General features: G+C 45.6%; 1 protein-coding gene across 9 annotated transcripts in view; it reads right to left on the reverse strand.

The window, feature by feature from the left end:
* LOC149352622 (sushi, von Willebrand factor type A, EGF and pentraxin domain-containing protein 1-like) overlaps nt 1-23,823 on the reverse strand; it is a 268,948-nt gene that overhangs the window by 201,186 nt on the left and 43,939 nt on the right. For 8 of the 9 annotated variants that reach the window (XM_089581805.1, XM_089581804.1, XM_089581801.1 and 5 more), the window contains 2 exons: nt 21,727-21,797; nt 20,646-20,817 (listed from right to left, as the gene is read on the reverse strand). In XM_089581805.1, coding sequence (XP_089437931.1) covers nt 20,646-20,817; nt 21,727-21,797 — 243 coding nt within the window. The remainder of the gene's footprint in view (nt 1-20,645; nt 20,818-21,726; nt 21,798-23,823) is intronic. The other variant, XM_089581808.1, reaches the window with a different exon arrangement.

Below are 23,823 nucleotides of genomic sequence, written 5' to 3' on the forward strand. Positions count from 1 at the left end.
CAAACACCATATGAACACGTATCATAAAAGTTCTCATGCACTAAAGCAAACGCGGGTTAAGGACATCTTAGTTGAAATCAGAGGAAGAAATGGGCTTGGGCAGGGCATGTAATGCGACGACAGGATAACCGCTGGTCCTTAAAGGGCAACTCCGGCGATTTTTCGATGTGCATCAATTGAAATGAAATTTTAAGTCTGTTCTTTATGATAGTCTGATGCCTCATGTAAAATTTCGCACCTGAAACCGGCGTAGTTTTTCCGCAAGCGAATTTTGAAGACAAGCGCTCCTCGACGCGAGCGGCACCCACTGATCGAGCAACTTCTACAGGCCACCCTGTTCTGTGACGTCACTGGCGGGGCGGCGTGTCAAGCTGGTTGGGCGCGCGCTGGCGCTGGCAGTGCAGGGGAAAACTGAAAATTGGTTTTGAGGAAAGTAAATGACGCAGCAATGGACACCCGAACCGCGACGTAAGGGAGGAGTGAAAGAAGAAAGGAAGAAAGAGGTCCGTAGTGGAGCTCTCCGGAATTATTTCGACCACCTGTGCAATTTCGCGCCATCTCAACGTGCTTGATGTGATGTGTACGCCAGAGCGATGGGTCACGGCAACTTCTGTTGTGGGGTGCACGAATTCGTGCACCCCACTGCTGTGGGGTGCACGAATTCTTGATCTGTGACAACGGGCGTGATCTAGCGTAGGTTTCCTAGCGATAAGAACCTTCGCGATAAGTTGGTGAGAGCTGTTCGCCGTGTAAACTGGTCTCCGAGGAAGCATACCCGCTTGTGCTCGCGCCAGATAGCTATGAAGACAGCGTGTACTTCAAAGAGAGCTTTGGACTCGCTAAGGCTTCGTTCAACTGGCGCTTGAAGGCATATTCTGTGCCAACGTTATTCTAGTACAACCGTCTATCGCAGCGGCCAGCTGAACGAAGCGCGGCCGTCAAGAAGCGGTATGTTGGATTGTAGAACTGTAGCTGGCGTGAACTCACTTCGAGAAGCTCGCCGTCGAGATAAAGCTTCGCAGAGAGGACTGTTGGTGATGCATGCCCCTGTAAGGACGTTGTGCACCGCGGCAACGTTCCGGCAGCAGATTCTTTCATCAGGCTGGGTCGGCCGGCACTGGCCACACGAACAGCTGTCTGCGGGTGCATCTCATTAACTTTCGTTCTGACGACTCTGTCACAAATGCATGCACGAGAAATGACTCAAGTAGTCACTTCTCCGAGTTCAGACCGTCTCCGTGCTGCAGGTGACGCGGCCTGTGGTGTGACTCGGCTGGCTCGCTCGGCGGTAGATCGTACCTAAAAGGCGACTCGTCCAGCCCAAAATCGTCTAATGAGTCGTCTTATAAAGACTCGCTGGTCTCGGAAAAGCTGTCCTCCGCGCTTTCAGTCATGTCGACAGCGCGGCTCAGGGTAGTTGTGATATCTTCGGGGGCTTCACAGCGCGGCGAACCCGCTCGTGACGTCACAGTCAATACCGCACGAAGGCCCCTCCCCGGTTTCGGTTTTGCGGTATCGGTTTCGAGTTTTGCGTTTTTTGCTGTTTAAAAATTATTTTACGGTTGCTTTTGAAAACTTTGTATCGTAAACATTACAGGAGGTTCCTAGGAACCCAAAACAGCCATTAACTTAAAATGGCTGAAAAATCGCCGGAGTTGCCCTTTAAGGGTAACGGAGGGGATTCCAAGAGAAAGCAAACGTAGCAGCGGACAGCAGAAAGTTAGGTGGGCGGATGAGATTAAAAAGTTTGCGGGGATACGGTGGCGGCAACTGACAAAGGACAGGGTTAATTGGAGACACATGGGAGCGGCCTTTGCCCTGCAGTGGGTGTAGTCAGGCTGATGATGATGATGATGATGATGATTAAATGAAAAATATGAACATTACGCAGCTTTTTGCGCAGATAGTTCTGCAACAGCGCTTTACGTTGGAAGGGCTGCAGTACAAGACAAATTGGATAAAAATGTAACGGTGCCTCAGTGCGCATCAGTTTTCACTGCTGAATGTTACGCCGTTTCCGTGGGTATAAAAAAATAATAAAAAACAACATTGAAAACAGTATCATATGCACCGACACCATCAGTGCAATGAAGGCACTACGTTCCTGAAATGCAATAGGGCCCTAAATAGAAGATATACACAATGTAGTAGCAGCCGAAACGCAAGGACATGCAATTAAGTTCTGTTGGGTAGCTAGCCACATAGGAATTTTCGCAACGATAGAGGCCGACAAAAGTGCCGCAGCAACCCGTAATGAAAAAATACTGCAAGTAAATATACCGCATAAAGATTGTGTGAAATTTGTATAAAAAACTAAGGGCAAAATGGCAGGCTTCATGGAATTATAAAGCAAACAATAAACAACACCTAATAAAGCCGGTCATCGAGGTATGGGAATGATGTAGTTATCAAGAACGCTTGATCGTTGTAATTTTACGTCGAATTCGAATCACACACGCACAATTTCATTCTAATAAAACTAGATAAACCGGTGTGTGAAGGATGTGGAGATGAGCTAACAATAAACCACATCTTATTCTTGTGTACAAAACTGGAGAAGCTAAAAAAAAAGTGCTTTCCTTAGTTTTACAACAAACGGATCCCCCTTCCACCCCAGCTTGCTCCTTTCCGAACAGGACGGGACGAATTTTTCGTCAACTACGACGTTTTTGAGGAAGCTGTAAAGATTTCCTTTGTAGCCATTCGCCTACACTTCGGTGGATGTTGATGAGTAATTGTTCTCTTATTACAAATCAATTCCTCCTTGGCGTATTCCCCTAAACAACTGGACCATGGGTGACTGGCATGTCGGTTTTGGGGCGAGGGACAGATGCCTGTCTAGCTACCCATATAGCACAGCTTCCGGCCTCAATAGTGCGCAGTAGTGTAGAAGGCGCATGCGGCGATCCTGACGGCGCCCGCGTTAATACTCTGCGTAAGAAAAATGCTTGACTGACACAAGTCTCGAGGGGAACCTCCTTCGCGCCGCGGGGTCTCCAAAAATGATGAGACTAGTGGATTTCGTAGACGCAAAATTCACCAAATTTTCGTCATATGTCACTCATCAGATGGATTCTAGCGTATACATAGCAGATTTTGCATTAATTTTCACTTCATTTAATTTCATGGCACTTGTCGTAATCCCTATACTTTTTCCCGTGGACTGTAAACGGGGTAAAGTGACGTCTTGAATAGAACAAACTTTTTTCACTTTTTGTTTTCGATATCGACGTCACAAAGAAAAATAAAATAAGCAAGGTTGATTAAAAACTCTACCTACGTTCAATACTTTTTTTTTGGTTCTGAACCAGCGAACACGTTAGAACCGGTTAGAACCGTTTACAATCTGTTGCAACACCAAAGGATTGTCGCTCCGGAGCCGAACCTGGAACTTAACCCGGAAAAATTCCCGTTCGACACCCTGCCTCAGAAGTGTTCGAACTAAGCATGACACAACATGAGGAAAGGACACGGGAAAGGACAAAGTAACCTATAAGCAATGCGAACTTACAACTGGTTTATTTTTCGCACGTGCCCGCCTTTATGTGCACATTCGTAACTGTTATAATAATAAGTTTGTTTCGGCGATCAGATTCCTCTCACGCCTTGCATAGAAAAATTGTTTTTTGCTTCTGTAAGCTTGTAACTCTTCGTTGTAGTTTGCTCTCTGTGCATGTACACTTGCCATACTTTTGAAATGAAGCACTAAATATATAATATATTTAAAACTTCTTACCCACATTTTTTTCGTGGCAGTGGGCCTCTAATTCTCAAGACACTTACCCCATTGAACTCTTTGAAACAATAATTTTGGTCTTCCCTACAAAATAGATTGATTCCTTCACGCTTGTTTTATGCAACATGAAAAATATGCTAGCACATGACAAATTGATTTTATTCGCGTGTTCACTGAAGTTCGCTGTTTCTATTTCGCCAGTCGCTTGTACCCTGCAAGAATGACATCGGTCAGTGGCGGAAAGGTGGGCTAGTTGGTTGCTCATCGTATTTTTAAAAGACAAGTGGTTCAGACAGGGACCAAAAAAGCACGCATCCTGTCCTCTATTTCTTTGTCCCCGCTTGAAGCTTCAGTCTTTTTATATAATCGTCGGTAATGTTGTAACTCTAATGTCCGCTATATATTCTAAGGTGTCTGTCGTCTAAGCAACGCAACAATGGAAGTGACATCCACCTTTATTTTCAATCGCTACTTTAATGAGCCGGATACTCGCTTTCAACGGTGAGGTGAGGGTAATTAACGTCGCGTCCCACAGAGCAAAAAAATCTGAGGGTATGCTACCAGTATTTCTGCAGCCCTTATAAGGAATGAACAGTACAGTCATTTGCTATCCGCGAGAGAGAGAGAAAAAAAACTTTTATTTAGAATAGAGTGATTCGCATGAGCCGGGTGGTCGGGAGCCCAGTCCAGGGCTCCGCTGGCGACACCAGACTTGCGGACTAGCTGGATGATCCAGGCTTGCTGGTCGAGGTTGTCGCGAGGAATTCACCACCTGCGGGACAGACCGCGAATTTCGTAGACTCATCATTTTTAGGCTGAGATAGCGACAAGACACGCACAAGGTTCTGGTGGCAGATACTGCCCGAAATTTGACCCGTCGGAGCGTGTTTAAGCCTAGGGTAAAGAACTGGTCCAGTTGCCTATGAATTGGCAATGCATGAAGAGCCTAGGGAGCCTGTCGACTTCTGTATGGTGTGAGGCCAATGTCAACCTCCAAGGTCAGACTACACTGAACTACCTGCTACTGCGACCGGTGAAAACGGCAGCGGAGCGCCTGGAAAAATTTGTAAAAGTAGTTCACAGCAGGGCTGCACAGCGTTCTCAGGAGCAGCTACTATTTATACCACGGAACACATTCGGCTCGTAGTGCGAAAGCACTACTTCACAAGGTCTGACCGGCTCACCGAGTTTGTGTCAAGCTTGACCTTGAGGGTGACCTTGGAAAAAACGATACATAATTAAAATAACGACTGCCAAGACTGGGATTCGAACCCGCGCCGGCGCTAACAGATGAGCTTCGCTGGCCTCCGCCCGAGAGCACTATGCCATTGTCGCAGCCGATCACGCCTCGTGTTAAACTGCAGCACACCCTCGCGCTGCGCAGAGCACACTACCGTCTTCATCAACTACTCCTATTACAGAACTAATATACACATTCTCGCGCTGTGCATTGCACAACGTTGTTTTCATCAACTAATCATACTGTGGAACTAATATCGTCGCGAGTCGTGCCTGCGACCCAGCAAATACATGCGCTAACCAGGCTAAACAGACGCTTTCGCAGGTCTACTCGATTTAACTACGTTAAAACCCTGTAACATTTTTTTATTCTCATAACTGATGCTAAACAAAAATATATTATGTTTGTCAACGCAATGCATGGCTGTAGCGTTTTTCAAAGCAACGAAAACCATGGCGACACTGCAGCTGCTCACATTTAAGAGCGATTTAAGAGCTGTTGGTGTTTTCTGAGCTCACCCGCTTGTCCCTCAAATTAATCTCTCAAAATACTGTCCCCTTTTGGCGACCATGCAAAGAAAGGGAAAAATTGATGAAACCCTCAGCGTGGATTAAATACGTAAACGCCTGAGTATTAGATAGACACACAACACTCAGTCTGTTTCCTGTCGACGAACATTTAATCTGATAAATTTTCAATAAATTGTCGCAACAAAAAGACATACATTTGCAAGAAATAATAGAGGGAACAACCTGTTCCCACGAAACTGACAATTACCTTCCCGGTAGAATATCTAAGAATATTTTTCTCCTTTCCTCTATGCAGTTTCTCTCTCAATATATTATCCAAAAGCGAATTTGCCGAATTGGATCCAAAGGCAAAGTGTTCCCTTCCATACTTCCTGCATCTTTACACCTTCACAGCAAAGCCTGGGGATCCAAAGGAACAAACCTCTAGCAACTATTCGGAACTTAGGAAAGTAAGTTTGCCTCTGGAACTATTATTGTTATAAACTGAAACCTTGGACAAACAGCGGCTTTTAGAACTCGACGTGTGCCAAGCGATTTAAGAGCTGTTGGTGTTTTCTGAGCTCACCCGCTTGTCCCTCAAATTAATCTCTCAAAATACTGCCCCCTTTTGGCCATTAAGCGTATAGTAAATGATGACGACGACGGTGATTATTATTTTGAGTTGAATTGTAAGGTCTCAACAGTAGCACGCTCCATATGCGTATGCAGGCCGCTTGAAGAGGTTGAGCCACGACTAAGTCCCTGGTTTCATATCCCGCCGTCGCTGCTTTACGGGCACTCTGAATTCCACAGGCGGTGCCATTCCGGACACATGTGACACTCTGGACGCGAATTTTTGGGAAGCGCTGCACGATTTGGTCGTGACATTACAATTTGTAAAGAACTAATAAACATTTCCTTATTGTTTGGACTAACTCAGGTTGTTTCTAGTGCTACTAGGCTGAATTCCATCCTCGACTTAGTTTTTCTAAGCTCTACTTTGGCCCAAAATGACTTCTCTTGTGAAGTAATTGATGGGCTCTCAGACTATAAAGGCGTGTTAGTTTCACTCTCTTGTCCAGTCTCCAAATCACCCTATTTGTTTACTACTTTTCCTGACTTCACTCGTGCTGACGACAATTCCATTATTGAGGTTTTAGCTGATCGTTTCGATACATTCTCTGCTTTCTCAGCAAGCCACGACGTAAATTTTCTTACTAATTACTTTGAATGTCTTGTCAAGGATTGTGTCCAACGCTTTGTTCCTATTAAAACTAAGAAAAGAAATACTAATGTTCCTTGGATGACTCGAGACATTTTGCATTTATCTCGTCGCGTTCGTAGACTACGGCGATCTAGAAGAAGCAACGATCCCATAACCTTAGACAGGTTTCACAAGGCAAAAAAAGAACTTAATCTTAAGTTGCGCATGGCCAAGGATTTCTTTTTTCGTGTCCACCTGCGCGATCTGTTAAAAACTAACCCCCGAAAATTTTGGTCGTCCATCTTACCTCGTGATACTGCATCCACTTCGTTCAGATTAGATAATGACGTCATCAGTGCGCCGGCTGTAATATCGGATGCTTTCAACAAATATTTTAACTCGGTGTTCGTTCCGGATAACAACGTCATTCCGCCACTCACTAATATAATTTCTTCTCCAGCAATCAGTGATGTTGTCGTAAACACTGATGGCATCCTAAATCTTGTATTAAACCTCGACGTTAAGAAATGTACCGGCCCAGATGGAATACACAATGCGTTCCTGGTTCGTTACTCCATGTGGTCTTCAAAATATCTGACCATCATATTCAACAAGTCCTTAGCATCTGCTACCGTTCCTTCTTCTTGGAAATTAGCCAAAGTGCTCCCTCTTTTCAAATCTGGTGATAGACAGTGCTTGTCGAACTACAGACCGATCTCATTGACATCACAGTCATGCAAAATGTTGGAACACGTCATTCATAAACACATCATGCTTTTTCTTGAATCCAATAATTTGCTGTCTAACTTTCAGCATGGGTTTAGGCGCGGATTTAGTACGGTAACACAATTAACAGAATTCGCTCATGATATATTACATAACCTCGATGTCGGTAACCAAGTTGATGCCATTTTTATAGACTTCTCGAAAGCATTCGATACTGTTCTACATTCCAAGCTTCTTGCTAAACTAAATGCTATACTAAACAATCCTCACTTGGTTGATTGGATTTCTAGCTTTCTCTCATCTCGTTCCCAGTTCGTTTCCTATAATTCTTCTCATTCTGCTGCTATCGATGTAACGTCAGGAGTGCCTCAAGGCTCCGTCCTTGGACCACTACTCTTTTTATTATATATAAATGGCTTGCCACATAACATTTCTTCTAACATTCGTCTTTACGCTGATGACTGCGTTTTATACGAAGTAATTAATGGCCCTAATGATCATCGTCACCTCCAAGAGTCATTTGCTATGTTTTGTAGTTGGTGTAGTACCTGGCAAATGAGAATTAATTTCGACAAAACCGTCCTCATGTCCTTTTGTAACAAATCTTCCGTTTCCCATTTTAGTTACTCTTTCAATGGCCGTGTGGTGGATAGGGTCTCTCAGTACAAATATCTTGGTGTCATATTCACGCATAACATGTCTTGGTCTAAACACATTGATTACGTATGTAATAATGCACTAAAAAAACTAGGCTATCTACGACGCACGCTACCCAATTCACCAAAAGACACAAAGCTACTGTTGTATAAATCTCTAATCCGCCCTGTTCTTGATTATGCAGCTGTTGTGTGGAACCCGTACAAGCAATTCGAAATTAACATCTTAGAAGCAGTCCAAAAGAAAGCTGTGCGTTTTATATGTCATCGTTATGATCGCGATTTCTCACCCTCTTCTACACTTCTCTCATTGAATTTAACCACGCTGTCTGCCCGTCGCCACACTGAATCATTAAAATTCTTACATCGTGTTGTCAATTCCTCAGTAAGGCTCTCAGCTAACCACTACATTAACTTTGCACCATTATCATCTACAAGAAGTCATCACGAGCTTAATTTGATACCGTATTTTGCGCATGCTAATTTTTTCAAATTCAGTTTTTTTCCCCGTTCAATAGAAGCCTGGAATTCTTTACCTGGGTCCATTCGTTCTCGTCCATTTAAAAACTTTGTAACTGCCATTGAAGACGCATGATAGCTGTGTATTCTTACCCTGTTGTTAACAGTTCCTTTCTTGTTTGATATTTCATTTGTGATTTTAACTTTTTGTATTTCTCACTTTGTACATTTTGCTGCATTTTGTTTCCTTGCATTTTGTTTTTCCCACTCCTGCCATAGCGCATATAAATTGCGCTGCAGTATGTATAAATAAATAAATAAATAAATAAATAAATAAAGGAAAGGTCGCCTAATAGCTGATAGCAGCTAAGCAAATCTGAGAAGCGAGAAAACGGTTCCGCTCAAAATTCAAACCAGCTTTTCGGCTTTTCGAGTCCGAGTCGAGCTCTCCATCAACGTGCACTACCGATGCTCATGAGAGACAGCACCTTAAAAAGCTTATAGTCGCCAGCAGGACGAAGGTCTAGATACTTGACGGTGCACCGAACGACTTGTTTACGTTTCTTGGTGTCTGCATTTAGCAAATCTTATGAAAAGAAGTAGAAATTTGTTATAGAGGCTGCACGGGCTCGAAGAAAAGTTTGGTTTAGTTTATTGGGGTTTAACGTCCCGAAGCGACTCAGGCTATGAGGGACGCCGTAGTGAAGGGCTACGGAAATTTCGACCACCTGGGGTTCTTTAACGCACACTGACATCGCACAGTACATGGGCCTCTAGAATTTCGCCTGCATCGAAATTCGGCCGCCGCGGCCGGGATCAAACCCGCGTCTTTCGGGTCAGCAGCCGAACACCATAACCAGTGAACCACCAAGGTGGCTCTTACTGTCGATACTGAATTGTGCAAACAAGCTATAAATTACAATTTACTGTCGGCGAAAGAGCGCAAAAACTGAAAATTAGCAACTATTATGGCCACCGAAATGAAATGCAAACGATTTTCGAGAACGAAACCAAGTGCAGTTAGCTGAGTTTTAAAGGCAGTCTTACTCAACCCAACTTTAATATGCGAGCAGTAACGTAAAACAGGAAACATAAACACCAATGTTGTATAGTGAAAAGGCGAGTTGCCGGCTTTAGTTCGGATGTATAAGGACCAACTTGCTCGTAACAAAATAAGTAATAAGCACATGTTCGTGTTTCGCTATTTGTTTCTTTCTATTTTCGTATTTGTTGTTACTTTAACTCCATTTTGTGTCAAGTTCGTGTTCCTTTCGTGTATTTGTCTTGTACCGCGTCCGTTTTACCATTATCATGGTTTTTTACTTCCCAATAATCGTTTTTTGATATGCCCCCCTCATCAAATGCTCTTCGGGGCCTGTGAGGTACAAATAAATAAATAAATAAAAATAAATAAATATCACAATGACTGCAGCGGGACGGAGGAGGTGGAGAAGGAAGCCAGTAGTAAAGCCCAGTGGGTCGAATTGTATTGGGTTTTATCGCGCATAACCAACTAAAGCCATCATGCGGCAAAACAGGGTTGGACCGAAATGGTGGCCAAGTGATTTGTGCATCCGCCTCATAATCGGGTTGTTCTGGGTTCGATCCCCATTGGCGCCGGGCAACCACCGGTTTTTTAATGGGCACAAGATTTCCCTTAGCCTGGTGCTCCGCTCTTCTGGGGCGAAATGCTCGAAAAAAAGACTTCTGCGAGCTCGATAGCCAATCTCCTCTCGCTGCCACAATCCTTTGAAAAATTTGTCGTTGACGTACTCCTAGCGCTTTTGATACCAATGACTACTTTCATATTTTCTAGAATTATAAGACAAGCAAACAATTTCCGATTCAGACTTAATAAGGCTCGCTTTTATCCACTAAACACAAATAGTCCAAAGAGGAAAACAGAAAATAAAAATCCCAGGTGTTCCAGGACTGGCAGCAAATAGTCATTTATGCCAATTGGACAGGCTTCCCCTCGTGTGACCTTATTTTAACGCCGTCGAAATAGGGAGCTCAAAAACACAAACGCAAAGAAAATAAAGGGTTTGTAAATGTGTGTAGCATACCGTCGAGGAGGAAAATTGCTCCTGGTAATTTGCCGCCGCATTTCCACTGCTCGAACGCACGTTGGCAGCGCGTCCTCAGACCAGCGGTAGCCGAGGCAGGTGACCCTCTCGATGGAAGGCTGCAGCACAGTACCGTTCCTGCAGGAGAGCGTTATGCTGTCGCCCAAGTCGTAGGCGTCCTTTTTCCCTTCCACTTTGGGTCCACCGGGCCAAGTGTCTAAGTTGCCGCAGCCTTCAATACCTGAAGGTGGAATGTCGACCACGGGATTAAAGACGCAACTTTGAGGAAGCTAATTGCCGATTGCGTCACTTCCTGTCTAAATCACACCAACCTGCAGGGAGGAGCCCCGCACAAATCTGCATTGAAAATTATTGAGCTTGCGAAAGCTGCAGGAAAAGAAAACGAAAAATCGGCCCTGATGTTCGATACTGCCCTCTCCATATAAACTACACTTAATACAATCATCGAATCGAAAAGTATTCCGTGAAAACCAAACCACGTCGGTGTGGGACAGAAAGACACTGCAAGGAACATCCGTATCTTAAAGCTGGTTTTCACGAGAACTGAAAAAGAAACGAACGTCTATCAAACCTCATCAGTGCGCGTGAGTGTAAGGGGGGGGGGGGGGGGGGGTGCAAACACAATAATACATCTATAATTCTGTTTGTATATCGCCTTTATATAACTCACTTCACGAAATGGCCGCAACTAAAAGATATTCGCATGGCGCTGAAATGTCGCTGTCTGAGATTGAGACGGCATGAAATATGCCCACTGCAATAGCTCACATCTGGGAGGTTGATAATGTCGACCGATGAACTTCACATGCTGCTGCACGCCCTCGTTCAAAAATTCTTGATCTGAATGTTTTGAGAGATTCAGAAGCGCAAGCGAACCCTCCTGAATACGACCGCGAGCGAACTTCATGGTCAAGAATACTAGTGCAGTGCACGTGCCCGCCGAGAGAAAGGAATAACACAAGTTACACAGCACATGCTTTGTAGCTGCTTTGTAGCTTCTACGGTGTCCATAGGCTATACATCACCAACCACCGCGTGTTCAAGCTACGCGCTAGCCGAGATGGCCTCGCTCCGCCGTTTCCGCTATACTGTTGCACCGCTACAGCGCTCACTAAACCCACGAAGGGAGGGCAGCGGCTCGCAGCAAGTGAACAAGCCTCCAAGTTCACGAAGGAGACCTTTACTGACGTCTTCTTCCAGTGGCGCTTGATATCCCACAACCAGCCTGTCGCGGGATGTGCGAAACACAGACTCCGCTCGGCACACAGGATGATGCAGACAATGGATGCCGCTAACACGCCGTTGTAGGAGCAGGACACCCGCGGCTATGCTGTGACCTTCCTTGCGATGACCACTGAGCTGGGTCGTGACTGGGTGGGTAGTCAGTGCAAGGTATACGCCTGTCGTAAGTAGCGGGAAGCCGTGCAGACAAGCTTGAGCTGCCGCAGGTAGCAGGACCCCGTGGAGGCTAACTCAAGTATGTGCAGGTCTGAACGGATTCCGGGGCGCCGGCAGACAACAGGAAGCGTATGTACCGTCTTTGTCAAAAGTAACCAGGCTGCATGGTTTGCTTCTAGCTTGTATAGTGGAGCCTTTGTGGCTTTCCTAAAGATCAAAAGTGGTTAGAAGGTGAGAAGACCCCCAGTCCTTACCTTTAACGACCATTCCAGCTTCATGGAAGCTGTAAGGGCTCCACTGTACGAGCTAGAAGCAAAACATGCAGCCTGGTTCAAAGACTGTACATTGCGCTTTCTCGCAGATGCGCACCTGGAACAGCGTGGTCAGAAGTCCCGTCGAAATTGTCCAGTGGATATGATTCATCAAGCCCCCGAACCGCAGCTGTACCCGAATCATCATTATCATCAGCTTGACTACATCCACTGCAGGACAAAGGCGTCTCCCCATATTTCTTCAATGAGCCCTGTCCGGCCGCGCAATGGCGATGGCGACCCGCCAGGACACCCACAACTTACAATGCGACAGCAGTATTCTTTTGCCGCTCCTGTAATCAAATCTCCTGCACAACGTAAGCTTGTATTTGAGATTTCTCTTGGACCTAAGCGACCAACCACGGCACTACAAGGTCGCTCGTTCTTGTACGATGAATGATGCCGTGCTTGTTTCTATGGTGTGTGCATAATGTTGCCCTTGCTTTCAGTGCGGTTTTTAGCATTTTTAAAGTTTGGCCGCGTTCTTTGTTGACTTTTATTTTCTCACCATAAAGAAATTTTAATTTTACATTGTTTACCTCAAAATACGATTCCTTTGCTTCGCTTTCGATGCCTGTTATTGTTGGAACCGATGCATTCTAGGTTGTTCTTTGAAGAGAAAGTTTTCCCACGTTCACTGCTGATGCAGGTGTAGTGATAGGTCTGGAAATATCGCCTGAGCTGCAACTTTATTCCTTACCACAGATTCACTCTAAAAATTTTAGTTGGCTTGTGGTCATGACTTTTCTTTGCATCAGTCACGCGTTTTTCATCAGCAGTGTTTTTTCTGTCTTTTTGTTTTTTAGTTTTTGTTCCCTTTTTTCCGTTTACCTTCGTCATGTGGCCCCATATGCACCTCTTAAATAATCGTACGCATCTTTTCGAAACAAAAGTTGATAGTTCAGCTCCGCATCCTGTCGTCCTCCTTGTCCAGTTCTTTCGATTTGTATATCGCTGTTATGAGAATCGGAACTGAATAATCACATAAATTTCCATGTAAAGGTCAGTAGAGGTCCAGTCCGACACTGCTGCCGAAAAACTGTCAGAAAGAGTCAATGAATATGTAATTTGTTCATTTGTGACTTTTATGAGCGGTGTAATCTTCAGGCGTGCGGTATGTAGCAGACAAAACTTCAAGACAGCTATATGAAAGAAGGGAAAATAGCCTCCTGCGGCCAGTGCTGTATGCCGTAAAGGTTCGTGTCCCCCTCTTTTCGACAAAAATACTGAATAAGCAAAATAGCACCCTATTTCTTTTTTGGCATGTAAAGGTTGCACTGCCAACTTTGTCTCCCCGATACAAGGAAAAAGGTGCAGCCATTATGCAAGTTTACACAACAAAGTATCACACTAGCCTTCATCTAGCAATAGCTTCAAAACCAATTTTTTTTTTTCAAACTTCTTTGCTTTCGAAGCCCTAAACTTATGCTATATAATTTTTTTAGTTGTGACTGTCTAAGCGAACGGCCACTACATGCTGTATAAAACAAAACAATTATTCAAATGTCAAAAATGCCCGATAGCGAAGCTGAGGGCCGAAATAGCTTGGGTTTGGGGTGAGGGATAGCAGAAAAAGAATTACTCCGTGAAAATAGGCCAGTTTTCAAAATATTGTAAATTGATGGGTATGAGGGACGCCGTATTGGCGGACATCAAATTAATTTTGACTGACTGTGGTTCTGAAACGTGCCCTAATGACGCACAACACACGGGCGTTTCTGTGTTTGGTCAATTGTTTTTGAGGAAAGGAAATGGCGCAGTATCTGTCTCACATATATCGGCGGACACCTGAACCGCGCAGTAATGGAAGGGGGGAAGGTAGGAGTGAAATAAGAAAGAGTGAAAGAGGTGCCGTAGTGGAGGTCTCCGGAATAATTTCGACCACCTGGGGATCTTTCACGTGCACTGACATCGCACAGCACACGGGCGCCTCCTGCGTTTCGCCTCCATCGAAACGCGGCCGCCGCGTTCGGGTTCGAACCCGGGTACTCCGGCTCGGTAGACGAGTGCCTTACCACTGAGCCACTGCGGCGGGTATTTTTTGTATTTCTCCTCCACTGAAATGCGGCCGCCGTGGCCGGAATCGAACATGCGACCTTGGGATGGGGACTCGAACGCGAAAGCCACTGAGACACCACTGTGGGTTCAAAGACGACTGCAGCCGCGCTGGGATTGGAACCACAGAGCTTTCCGTCGGGGACCAGAAGGGGTACCTCGTGACTACGTCTGGTTTTGCTTTCTTTTTTCTTAAACATAGCATTTGACTACTCCCACTTGAGTAAGATAGCCTCCGGGACGTGCCTCTAAAGACCGACTGCAGTGGCCCCACTTGCTAAACTTATCCTGGCATTGTGGACCAGGGCCTGCACCCCTTGGGGCGCACGGTCGGCAAATAGCGTCTACGAGAGAGATGGTGCACTGGTGAAGCTCTGCCGTCCGATTTCCCTCGGGGGATGAGCGATGCCCACGTAACCGCATAAGAATTGTTGGAGACCACATGCAATGTTGGTGGTCTCTGGCTGTCATCTTGTAGATGCGCGTCTGCCGCCTCGTATGCTGCCCGATAACACGTGTTGGAATTATGACGTGCACTTCATGAACAGCGCCTGAGGTCTGGGCTGTCTTGTACAGCTTTATGATGCTGAGGTCCAGTGATGTGAAGTATGAACGAATGTTGAGTACCTTGACAGCCGTCATACAGTCAGTGCATATGTGGACGGTCGACTTAAGAGAGGTAGGGGGTAGACTGTACTTAACGCCTTCTTAAATGGCGCGTTATAGTTACGGTATAGTCAGAGGACCGCATATTCACCGCGAGTTCCCTTCTGTGTGGTCTTAAGGCCACATTTATAGATAATTGTTGTAGGCAAGCGGTTTTAGGACGGCTTTTACATGTGCGCAATGCATTTTTCTTGTCACATTAACCGCATGAAAGAGGGAGTCAGTGTGGTTCTTCAATATAACATCTCCCGCTCAGGTGTGTGCGGGTTGACTGCCTCCCCTCCCCACGTGTTCCCTTTTATACGCCCCTGGGTTCTTTTGCCCAGGATTATGGGAGGCAGTGATGGTAATATGCACATCTTCGACTATGCCGCCTTGCTCTGGGGTGAAGGCAGAGGAATAACCTCTGCTGCCTTTGCTAACGCTTCGAATAGTGCATGCGCGCTCGCCGCGTGAGCTCCAGGTGCCGCTTCTTCTCTCCTGTTCTTTCCATTCTTTTGAAGGTATTGGGCTAATTCGGTCATCAGACACCTCACTTCTCAACTCTCAACTGTATACGTCAAGAGCACCAGCTACTGTTGGTAAGAAAACATATATAGCTCGGGTTTGAACGCGTTCAGTCGTTTTTCTTATTCTAAATTACGTACCTGTCTGAAGTGGAAGCTGAAGTTTACGTTCGCTCTGCCAGTGTCTTCATGATTTTGCGCACGTCAAAGTCCATCTTATTTTGAAAAGCCCATCTGGGTCGTGTGGAAGGATAATGATGGATAACTTCCTTCACATCATTGCGAGAGCACTTGGCCTAAAACAACCGATTTGCTCTAAGAATTCTTAGCAACAACCTGTAAAAGATTAATTGGAATGACTTACACTTCATATGCGGCGGAATAGCCCAGGAGTCATCCTCGAGACAAGCTACTGCGCTCCCATTTCCGACCAAGGTGTAGCCTGGGCCGTCGCAAAATGCCCAGAAGGTGGAGCTTTGGCGTACGTAGATCGTGCTGGCATTAATTACCAGTCCAGGAGGAGCCACCTCGAAAAACTGTTCCAACGAGCAACCCCGGCTGACTGTAACGAAACAAAATGATTCTGATTATAATGTGACGAAGCTTTATCATGTAAAAGAAATGTGGTTGGTTCGCACAATAACGCAATTTATTGCTATTTAGTCAGGAAATTGTTGAACGAATGCATTCGCACAAGTAGCGCAGTATAACCTGGCTCGGAAGTACTTGCAAACAAAGTTTTAAAATATTTAGGCCGTCAAAGGGTCGCCCTGCGCACGACAGAGCATAGGACAGCCCATGGCACAGCCACGGTTTTGACGGAGTCGTCCTTCCAACCCATGGCGTACAGACGCTACAGGGGGGGGGGGGGGGGGGGGGGGGGTCGGGAACGAAGTGGACATCGAGTCCTTTATGGGGCAGTAAAGGTTAGGAAGCCTTTGGTTTCTACTATAATTCTCTCTTTTATCTTTTTGCCGTACTGTCGGTTGAGTGTTTCTTTTATATATTTTTGCTATTCTCCTGGTACATGTAATTATAGCAGAAACGCCCACCTCGAAGTGAAGCCCAGCCTATTTCTCTCAACCGTGGTTTAACAGGCAATGTACCGCCATTGAAAAGGAAGAAGACACAATTTGCTGACGATCAGACTGATATACTTTTAGTACTTTTTAAGAAGACCTTACCTTCCCCTCCACAGTATAAGGAACGATAAACAGCAACCGGTAACATGACATCAAGAAAGTCTTTCCTGAGTTATTTACGAGTCACAGAACTTAGGTATTCCAGTGAGAAACTAGCCTTTATTATAATAAAATCCGCCACAACTTCGCGCAAAAAACAGCTCAGCCTTCTGCGCTTGACGTTAGCATCTAGACGACAATAAAAAACCAAGTAAGTCATGAGAAACTCAAGCAGGACACAGCACCGTAATTACGGAGGACGCACGTGTAGTCTTGATACCAAAGAGTGGTTACCCCCTCAGATTACTTTCAGTGAAGTCGTACTGGCCAGTAACCCTTTCCAGTATGGATTACAAGGTTTTCATAAAGTTTCTAGCGAAGTATTTATATTCTTGACTACCGCTGGGACGAGCGTCGGTGCTTTTGAAGACATATAAATGTTCATTATGAGTCCCGCGGTGAGCCCTGTCATCAGCACCGCTCACACGACCAGCACCAAGCACGTAGCCTTGCGCTCGTTGCGAACATTGCGGTAGTCCAGGTTGCCACAAAGACTGTTGGTCTTGCTAACAGAGTTGCGATCCAAGCTCAAAGTTTTTCCCTTTTTTTATTTACTTCCTATAGGACTGCTGCGATCGCAACTAAAGCTTACGAAAGAATAGAATCAAATCCTTGCTCATCATCGTCAGCTTTGCCTACAAGTCGCACAAATTCCATGCTGGTACAACCTGAAGCATGCTGCAACGACACGTGGCCTTTTGCCTCACATCCGCTTTCCACTTCATATCCGGCGTACAGCATATCGAACGGGACAAGCACTTGTATGCCCTGGACGGTAACTGCCTGCTCCGTCTTTTGGCCTGCCAGCATTCCAGGGCAGTAAAATTTCATGCACTGTACAGAATTGGTTGCTAAACACTGGAACTGCGGTTTTTGTTTCCACGTTCGTAGTAGAATATAAAAACAAATGCCCAGTCTACCACACAATATAATGCGACAAATCTACATGAGTAGTATTTTTGGCAAAGCAGGCTGATTTATCGCCGACAGCATTAAAATAGATCACTCTTGTATATTTGCACTTATTTGCACCGACTGCACGTATATACCGATGGCTCACTTACTCCTTACAGTTCCTCGGGCTCTGTGGTCATCCCCGTAAACTATAGTTAAGAAAGTGAAAGCATCACACCAGACTTCATTGACTGGTGCAGAACGTTCCGCTATTTGTGTCGCCATTAAGCATATGAGTGAAGAAACACCCCAGCAATGGTCTGTTTTCACTGATTCAAAAGCAGCCTTCCAAGCCTTACAGCCTTACAACCCAGGACGCCGGGTAGTCTTCACGGACCCGCATGGAGTGCTACAAACCTTAATCAACCTACTGAAGAGAACAAATCAACACCCAATTTCTCATGGCATTGGGTACCTGCACCACTTTGCTGTTGCTGAAGGCCACTGTATAACTTTTCAATGCATTCCAGCTCACTGCGGCTTCCTGGCCAATGAGAGAGTAGGTGAAGCGGCCCGCAAAGGTTTACAGCACCGTAACTACAAGCGCATCTTCTTCACAAAACCAGATGCGTTCCAACTCGCCAAACGATATACCCAGGATTAAAACAACCGCCTCTGGAACTCGCCAAGTCATCATTGCTCCTTTCTCCAATCCATCGACCCACAGCTAAAATCAAGGCTACCACTCAGGCTTCTGTGTCATCCAGAAAAATATATCATCGCCTTCGTCTTACTGTTGCATTTACGAACAGTCTACGATGTCGTTTCAAGCACGCAGACACTCCATATTGTGACAATTCTGCGGCTCAATTGAGGCTGTACTTCACATTCTCTTCGGATGTCCACCATACGCCAACGAACGTGCACACTATGAAAAATGCATGCAGTCCATCACCCAAGAGTCACATACAGTGGACTCTATATTAGGTCCTTTAGCACCGACGTGCAATGATAGTCTTATTCGCCTATTTAGACGTCATTGGAGTTTTAGACAAACTCTAAATTCCCCGAGCACTTGATCACCCCGCTTTACTTGCACAGAACTTCACTTCGGTCTCATCCAAAGAAGCCATCATGAAATGAACTATTCCGTTACAACCCTCTTATATGACCGCACATTTTTCTAAAACCCCTCTTCCCTCTTTGCTCCCCTATTCCCTCCCCTACGGAGAGTAGCATGTCAGCGAATATTCACGCTGGCTAAAATCTGTTTTTCATTAAAGAGCTCTCTCTCTCTCTGTATCAAAACTGGGAAACTGGTCCCGAAAGATTAGCAATACTTTTCGAACCATTCTGGTCTGCAATGGACGAATTCTGCTAGTGCAATATTTTTTGTAGACAAATTATTCTCGCCAGCCACACTTCAGTGCAAAATATAGCCTGAAAATGGAATGCACCACCGTGCGCAAACTTTCTCTTCCTCTTTGAGGAAACAGTTTCGTAATCAAACAACCATTATTTAGTGCAGCTGCTGTTATGCCGTTGTGCAGTTTAGGAACTATCGAGGAGAAAAGTCTCCAAGAGGGCGTCAGCCGCATATGAACCCTATAGCTCTTCTATTAGGTGGTGGCTCGAGACCACCAGTGAAAGTAGGACTAACGTGATGTATTCGGGCCCGTTGAAATGAGATGATCGTTTACTAACAAGGCGCATACGTATCAAGATAGCTTTGTTCCGTGTCCAGGTGACTGTTGTCCTCGATAGTACTTTTACCAAATTAAGGCTCGACGGCATGACAACGCAAGTTGAGCTGCTCGTGAACCTCGCTCTCCGTCCTCCCCATCCTCAGTCTACATCCTCTCCTTTTAAAAACAGAATGAAACTTCAAGCGCTTCCACAGGCTGCTATTGCTAAACATTCCTCAGTTTTTTTTTTTTGCGGGGGGGGGGGGGGGATATTATAAGCTGCTATTGAGAGAGTAATTACTCATTGACGTCCACCCGAGCGCAGCCAATGTTTTCCCCTAAAACATTTGACCAACACTGTTCCCGCTTCGAGTTATTGATCAATTCGCTCTCGCCCTACCATAACCTTGCCGTCCCGGCTAGCTCAGTTAGCAGAGCGACTGCTCCGGTGAAGCGGTGGTCCCGAGTTCGAACCACGTACCAGTACGAATTTTTCTTTAAGTACGAAGTTTCTGAGGAAGCTGTGTAGCTTTCCTTCGTGGCCGTTGGCTGCGCTCGGGTGGCCGTCCATCAGTAATTACTCCCTTATTTCAAATCTACTCCACCTTGGGGGATCCCCCTAAAACATTTGACCACTATAAGCTGCTATCTGAAATACTTCTGCATAGGCCATGTCCCGCATCGCGTAATAATTGCCTTTCGTAATAATTTCAGCATTTTGATTGGATCATCAGTAATTAGTAAAAAAAAGAAGGAGGCAGTTCAGCTTCGCCTTAAGGGTATGACGCAACAGCGTAATATGTTAATCCCTATATATGCAGAAAGTCATTGTCTACTTTACATTCATGCATTTCTGGGAGTCCTCATAGCCCTCCTGGCGCAGTGGTGCAGCGGTTAAGCGATGCGCCCCTGCCCTGCATCGGCAGGTGCTCCCAACGGTGGGCCATGTGCGACCCAGGTTGATCTTCCCTTGCGACCAATCCGTAACTGCCACCAGCCACGGCGGACATGCTCACTATCAGGTGGGCAGGTTGTCATGACGCTGCAAGGTCACGCGGCCTATGTTGCCCACCTGCCTCCAAGGTTGCTCTTTGGGGGCCACCTGCCAGCTCTCCCGAAGGGCATGTTGCATGCACACACGGCGATACCCGGCTTTACCTATCAGGGTGAAACTATCCCTTCAAAAGTAATCGTTTCTATCAAAATCAACGTGCCAACGCGAGTACTAGTTAGCACCTGTGCCAGGACGATGGATTAGATACACCTACTTACTTTCGGTGCACCAGGGCTCTGGCGGTTCCCACGCGCCGTCCTGGCAGCTCAGCGGTATATAAGATCTGCTTGTGTGTCGAAGCGACTTTTCTCTGAAGTGATACCCGTCAACGCATTTCACGACGAGGCTGTTGTCGGATTCAGACACTTGGGTACCAGGTTCCACTGGCGGCTGAAAAAAAAAAGTGCAAGAGAATACAACAGGCGTATTTTCTTGTCTCTGTGTTGATGTCATCACATCAAAACAAAACTTTATGGCTTTCTAAACAAATTCGGCTGAGACACTTTAGACTGCGCATGTGTGAGTATGCGAAAGCGTTAAAGTGCTAAGTCATGTTCGATTGTCAGGCGAATGCGCTTAGCATGCACTGCGAAGCGCCACCGCGGTGGCTCTGTGGTTACGGCGCTCGGCTGCTGACCCGAAAGATGCGGGTTCGATACCGGCCAGGGCGGTCGAATTTCGATGAAGGCGAATTTCCAGAGCCACGTGTACTGTGCAATATCAGTGCACGTAAAAGAACCCCAGGTGGACGAAATTCCTGGAGCCCTTCACTACGTCGTCCCTCATAGCCTGAGTCGCTTTGGGACGTTAAACCCCCGTAAGCCTATACCAAAACCAAAGAGCAGCACATTAAACAGTGCACAGACCGCTTCTCGCGAGTTTCATGCTCACTACTCACTATATAGTTCTTTCGTACGTAGCGCGGTGTATCCTACGAAGCTGCAGGTAGCCATAGTGCAATGCATGTCCCCTTCAGCTTCGCGATATTCACTGAGAGGAGTGATAGAGGTCTCCCCTCCCGCGAATGTAAACTTTAAAACTCTGAAGTGTGACAATATTTTTGTGCTTGCTAACCTTTGTATATCATTCACAACCACACTCTAAGCATTCTTACATGATTCTCTCTGAAGACGAAGAAAAAAGAATCCATCATTTTAACAAATTGCAGTAAGTAAAGAAAAAGTTACAAAAATAAAAACCGCTGATGCTCGTTATCAGTTAAGGATTTCTCTTGATTCTACTCGCCGTTAATGTTTCCACGAGAAGCACTACATAAATGAAGCTGGAAAGAATGTTCACCCATGTCTGTGATCTGTGAGGCGTCTTGCGTAGGACTTGTGAACCGGGGCCAGGACTAACGACACATTTGGCTGAAATGAAAGGTGATCATTACAGCTCGGTACTCCAGGGATTCATCGAAGTTCATGCATTCTTAAAAGTAAATTAATCGCTAGGTTCCATCATAGCAGATCATGTTAAATTCACAGAACGCTGAGTTCGTTACATTAGGCCTCGGTAATGCTCTCTATCGAGAGAGCAGGACGCGTCCACTATACTGGCCTTCATTCCTTTGTCATTGTGTACTGTGGTATCAATCAAAAGCCTGCTCAGTGGTTACACCTACATTCACTGACAAAAGTTGACTTGGACAGGTGAGGCTGCGTATGATCAAGAAGATGGAGCACACGAAGCTCTCCGGTGTCACAGAAATTATAATATGATTCAAAAAAGGAAAGCGGAATAAGACAAATAAGCGAAATTAGGGGAAAATATTAGTTTTACGACTGTGAACAGATAGCAGAATTGAATTTGGTGTTGCCCGTCTGCATCATCAAGGCGAGGAGAGGTACCCTTGAGGAGATATACTGTACTGAAAAATAACGTACTTGCACTGAAAAAAAAAAAGCAAGCATGAAAGAACACTTGAGGCGCCCTATTTCGCTGATTGATATGACCTCCTTGGGACTAGTTTTGCGTTCGTTCGCTTCAGGCAATGGCTGATAGTTCTGGTATGGTGACCATATCGACGACGCAACTTCTAGCTGAGGGTGTATTTAAGTTCCGTAAACAAATTTTCGGACATGAACAGGCGCCTTTTTAATGTTTTGGCGGAGATAACCAAGTGTTTTCGCGGAGATACAGGATGGAAGTGATGTGTTCGGACCAGAACACATTTGAAGTTGTACGAATGCCCAGGTATTTGTCCGAAGCCTCAGACACAAGCACATTATTTACAAAGTAAGGCAAATTAGAATTGGCACGTTTACTGTCGATGGTCTTTATTTGGCATTTCAAGGGGTTAAGCGTCCTCAGCCAATTTTCACACCGCCTAGAAATATTAAAATCTTGCTGAAGAACACCATGGTCATTGGTTGATTTTATTAATCATGCAATCATCAGTGTACAAGCGTGAACAGGAGGATGCATTTGTTGGCAGATCATTAACATGAATTATAAGAAATAACAAAGAACAGAGAACACTGCCTTGAAAAACACCTCAGGTAACATAAGCAGACTTAACGAAGGTATACTGCTCACGAAGGGAGAGAAAGTTACAAAGCCATGATAATTTTAAGGAGTCAAGTCGAAAGGCTGACAATTTGTAGATTTTACTGCCATTTCGAACGCACTCAAAAGCGTTCGAAAAATCACGAAAGATGCAATCAGTTTGTTTATTTCTATCTATATTAGAATTCAGATCAGTTCTCAGCACGAGCAGTCGTGTAGCGCACGAATAACCTTTTCTGAAGCCGTGTTGTTACGGTGACCATTAGAGGAAACAACGTGTTCAAGTAATTTACAACTTATGCCAGTGAGGGAGATAGGCCTGTCACTGTGAGAGGAACCTCTGTCACCATGGTGGACAGCAGAAACACTTTTGCTGCTGTTGTGTTCGCTACAACTTTCAGTGGTTCATACAGCGACGAATCCTACTTCTGGTGACCCGAAAGGCGCGAGTTGGGTTCCGACTGCCGCGGTCGCATTTCGATGGAGGCGGAATGCTAGAGGCCCCTGTACTGTGCAGGTGGTCGAAATTTCCGGAGCCCTCCACTACGGCGACTCTCATAGCCTGAGACGCATTCGGACGTTGAACTGCATAAACCGAAAACGAACCTTCGTACTATTTGCTTGTTCACGCCGAAAGCCGCTGGCAACGGCTTTATCATTTGCTTGTGACGCGATATGCGACCACACTTGCCTCAAAGATCGCAGCCGCGCGCTACTGCTTCCATTTTTTGTAAATTGCTGTCGTTACTTTGCCGCCTTTTCTTTATGGTTCTTAGCCAGCTTTAAATTGAGCGCGGCCGACAGCAGCAGGACTTCTGTTCGACGACCGCCGAGCACTCTTGTTGCTGCCGCCACTGCCGAATCTTTGCATTTGGGGCTACGCATACA

The sequence above is a fragment of the Amblyomma mixtum genome, chromosome 3 (genome assembly GCF_055824585.1).
Source record: "Amblyomma mixtum isolate Tamu chromosome 3, ASM5582458v1, whole genome shotgun sequence".
NCBI classification, from domain to species: domain Eukaryota; kingdom Metazoa; phylum Arthropoda; class Arachnida; order Ixodida; family Ixodidae; genus Amblyomma; species Amblyomma mixtum.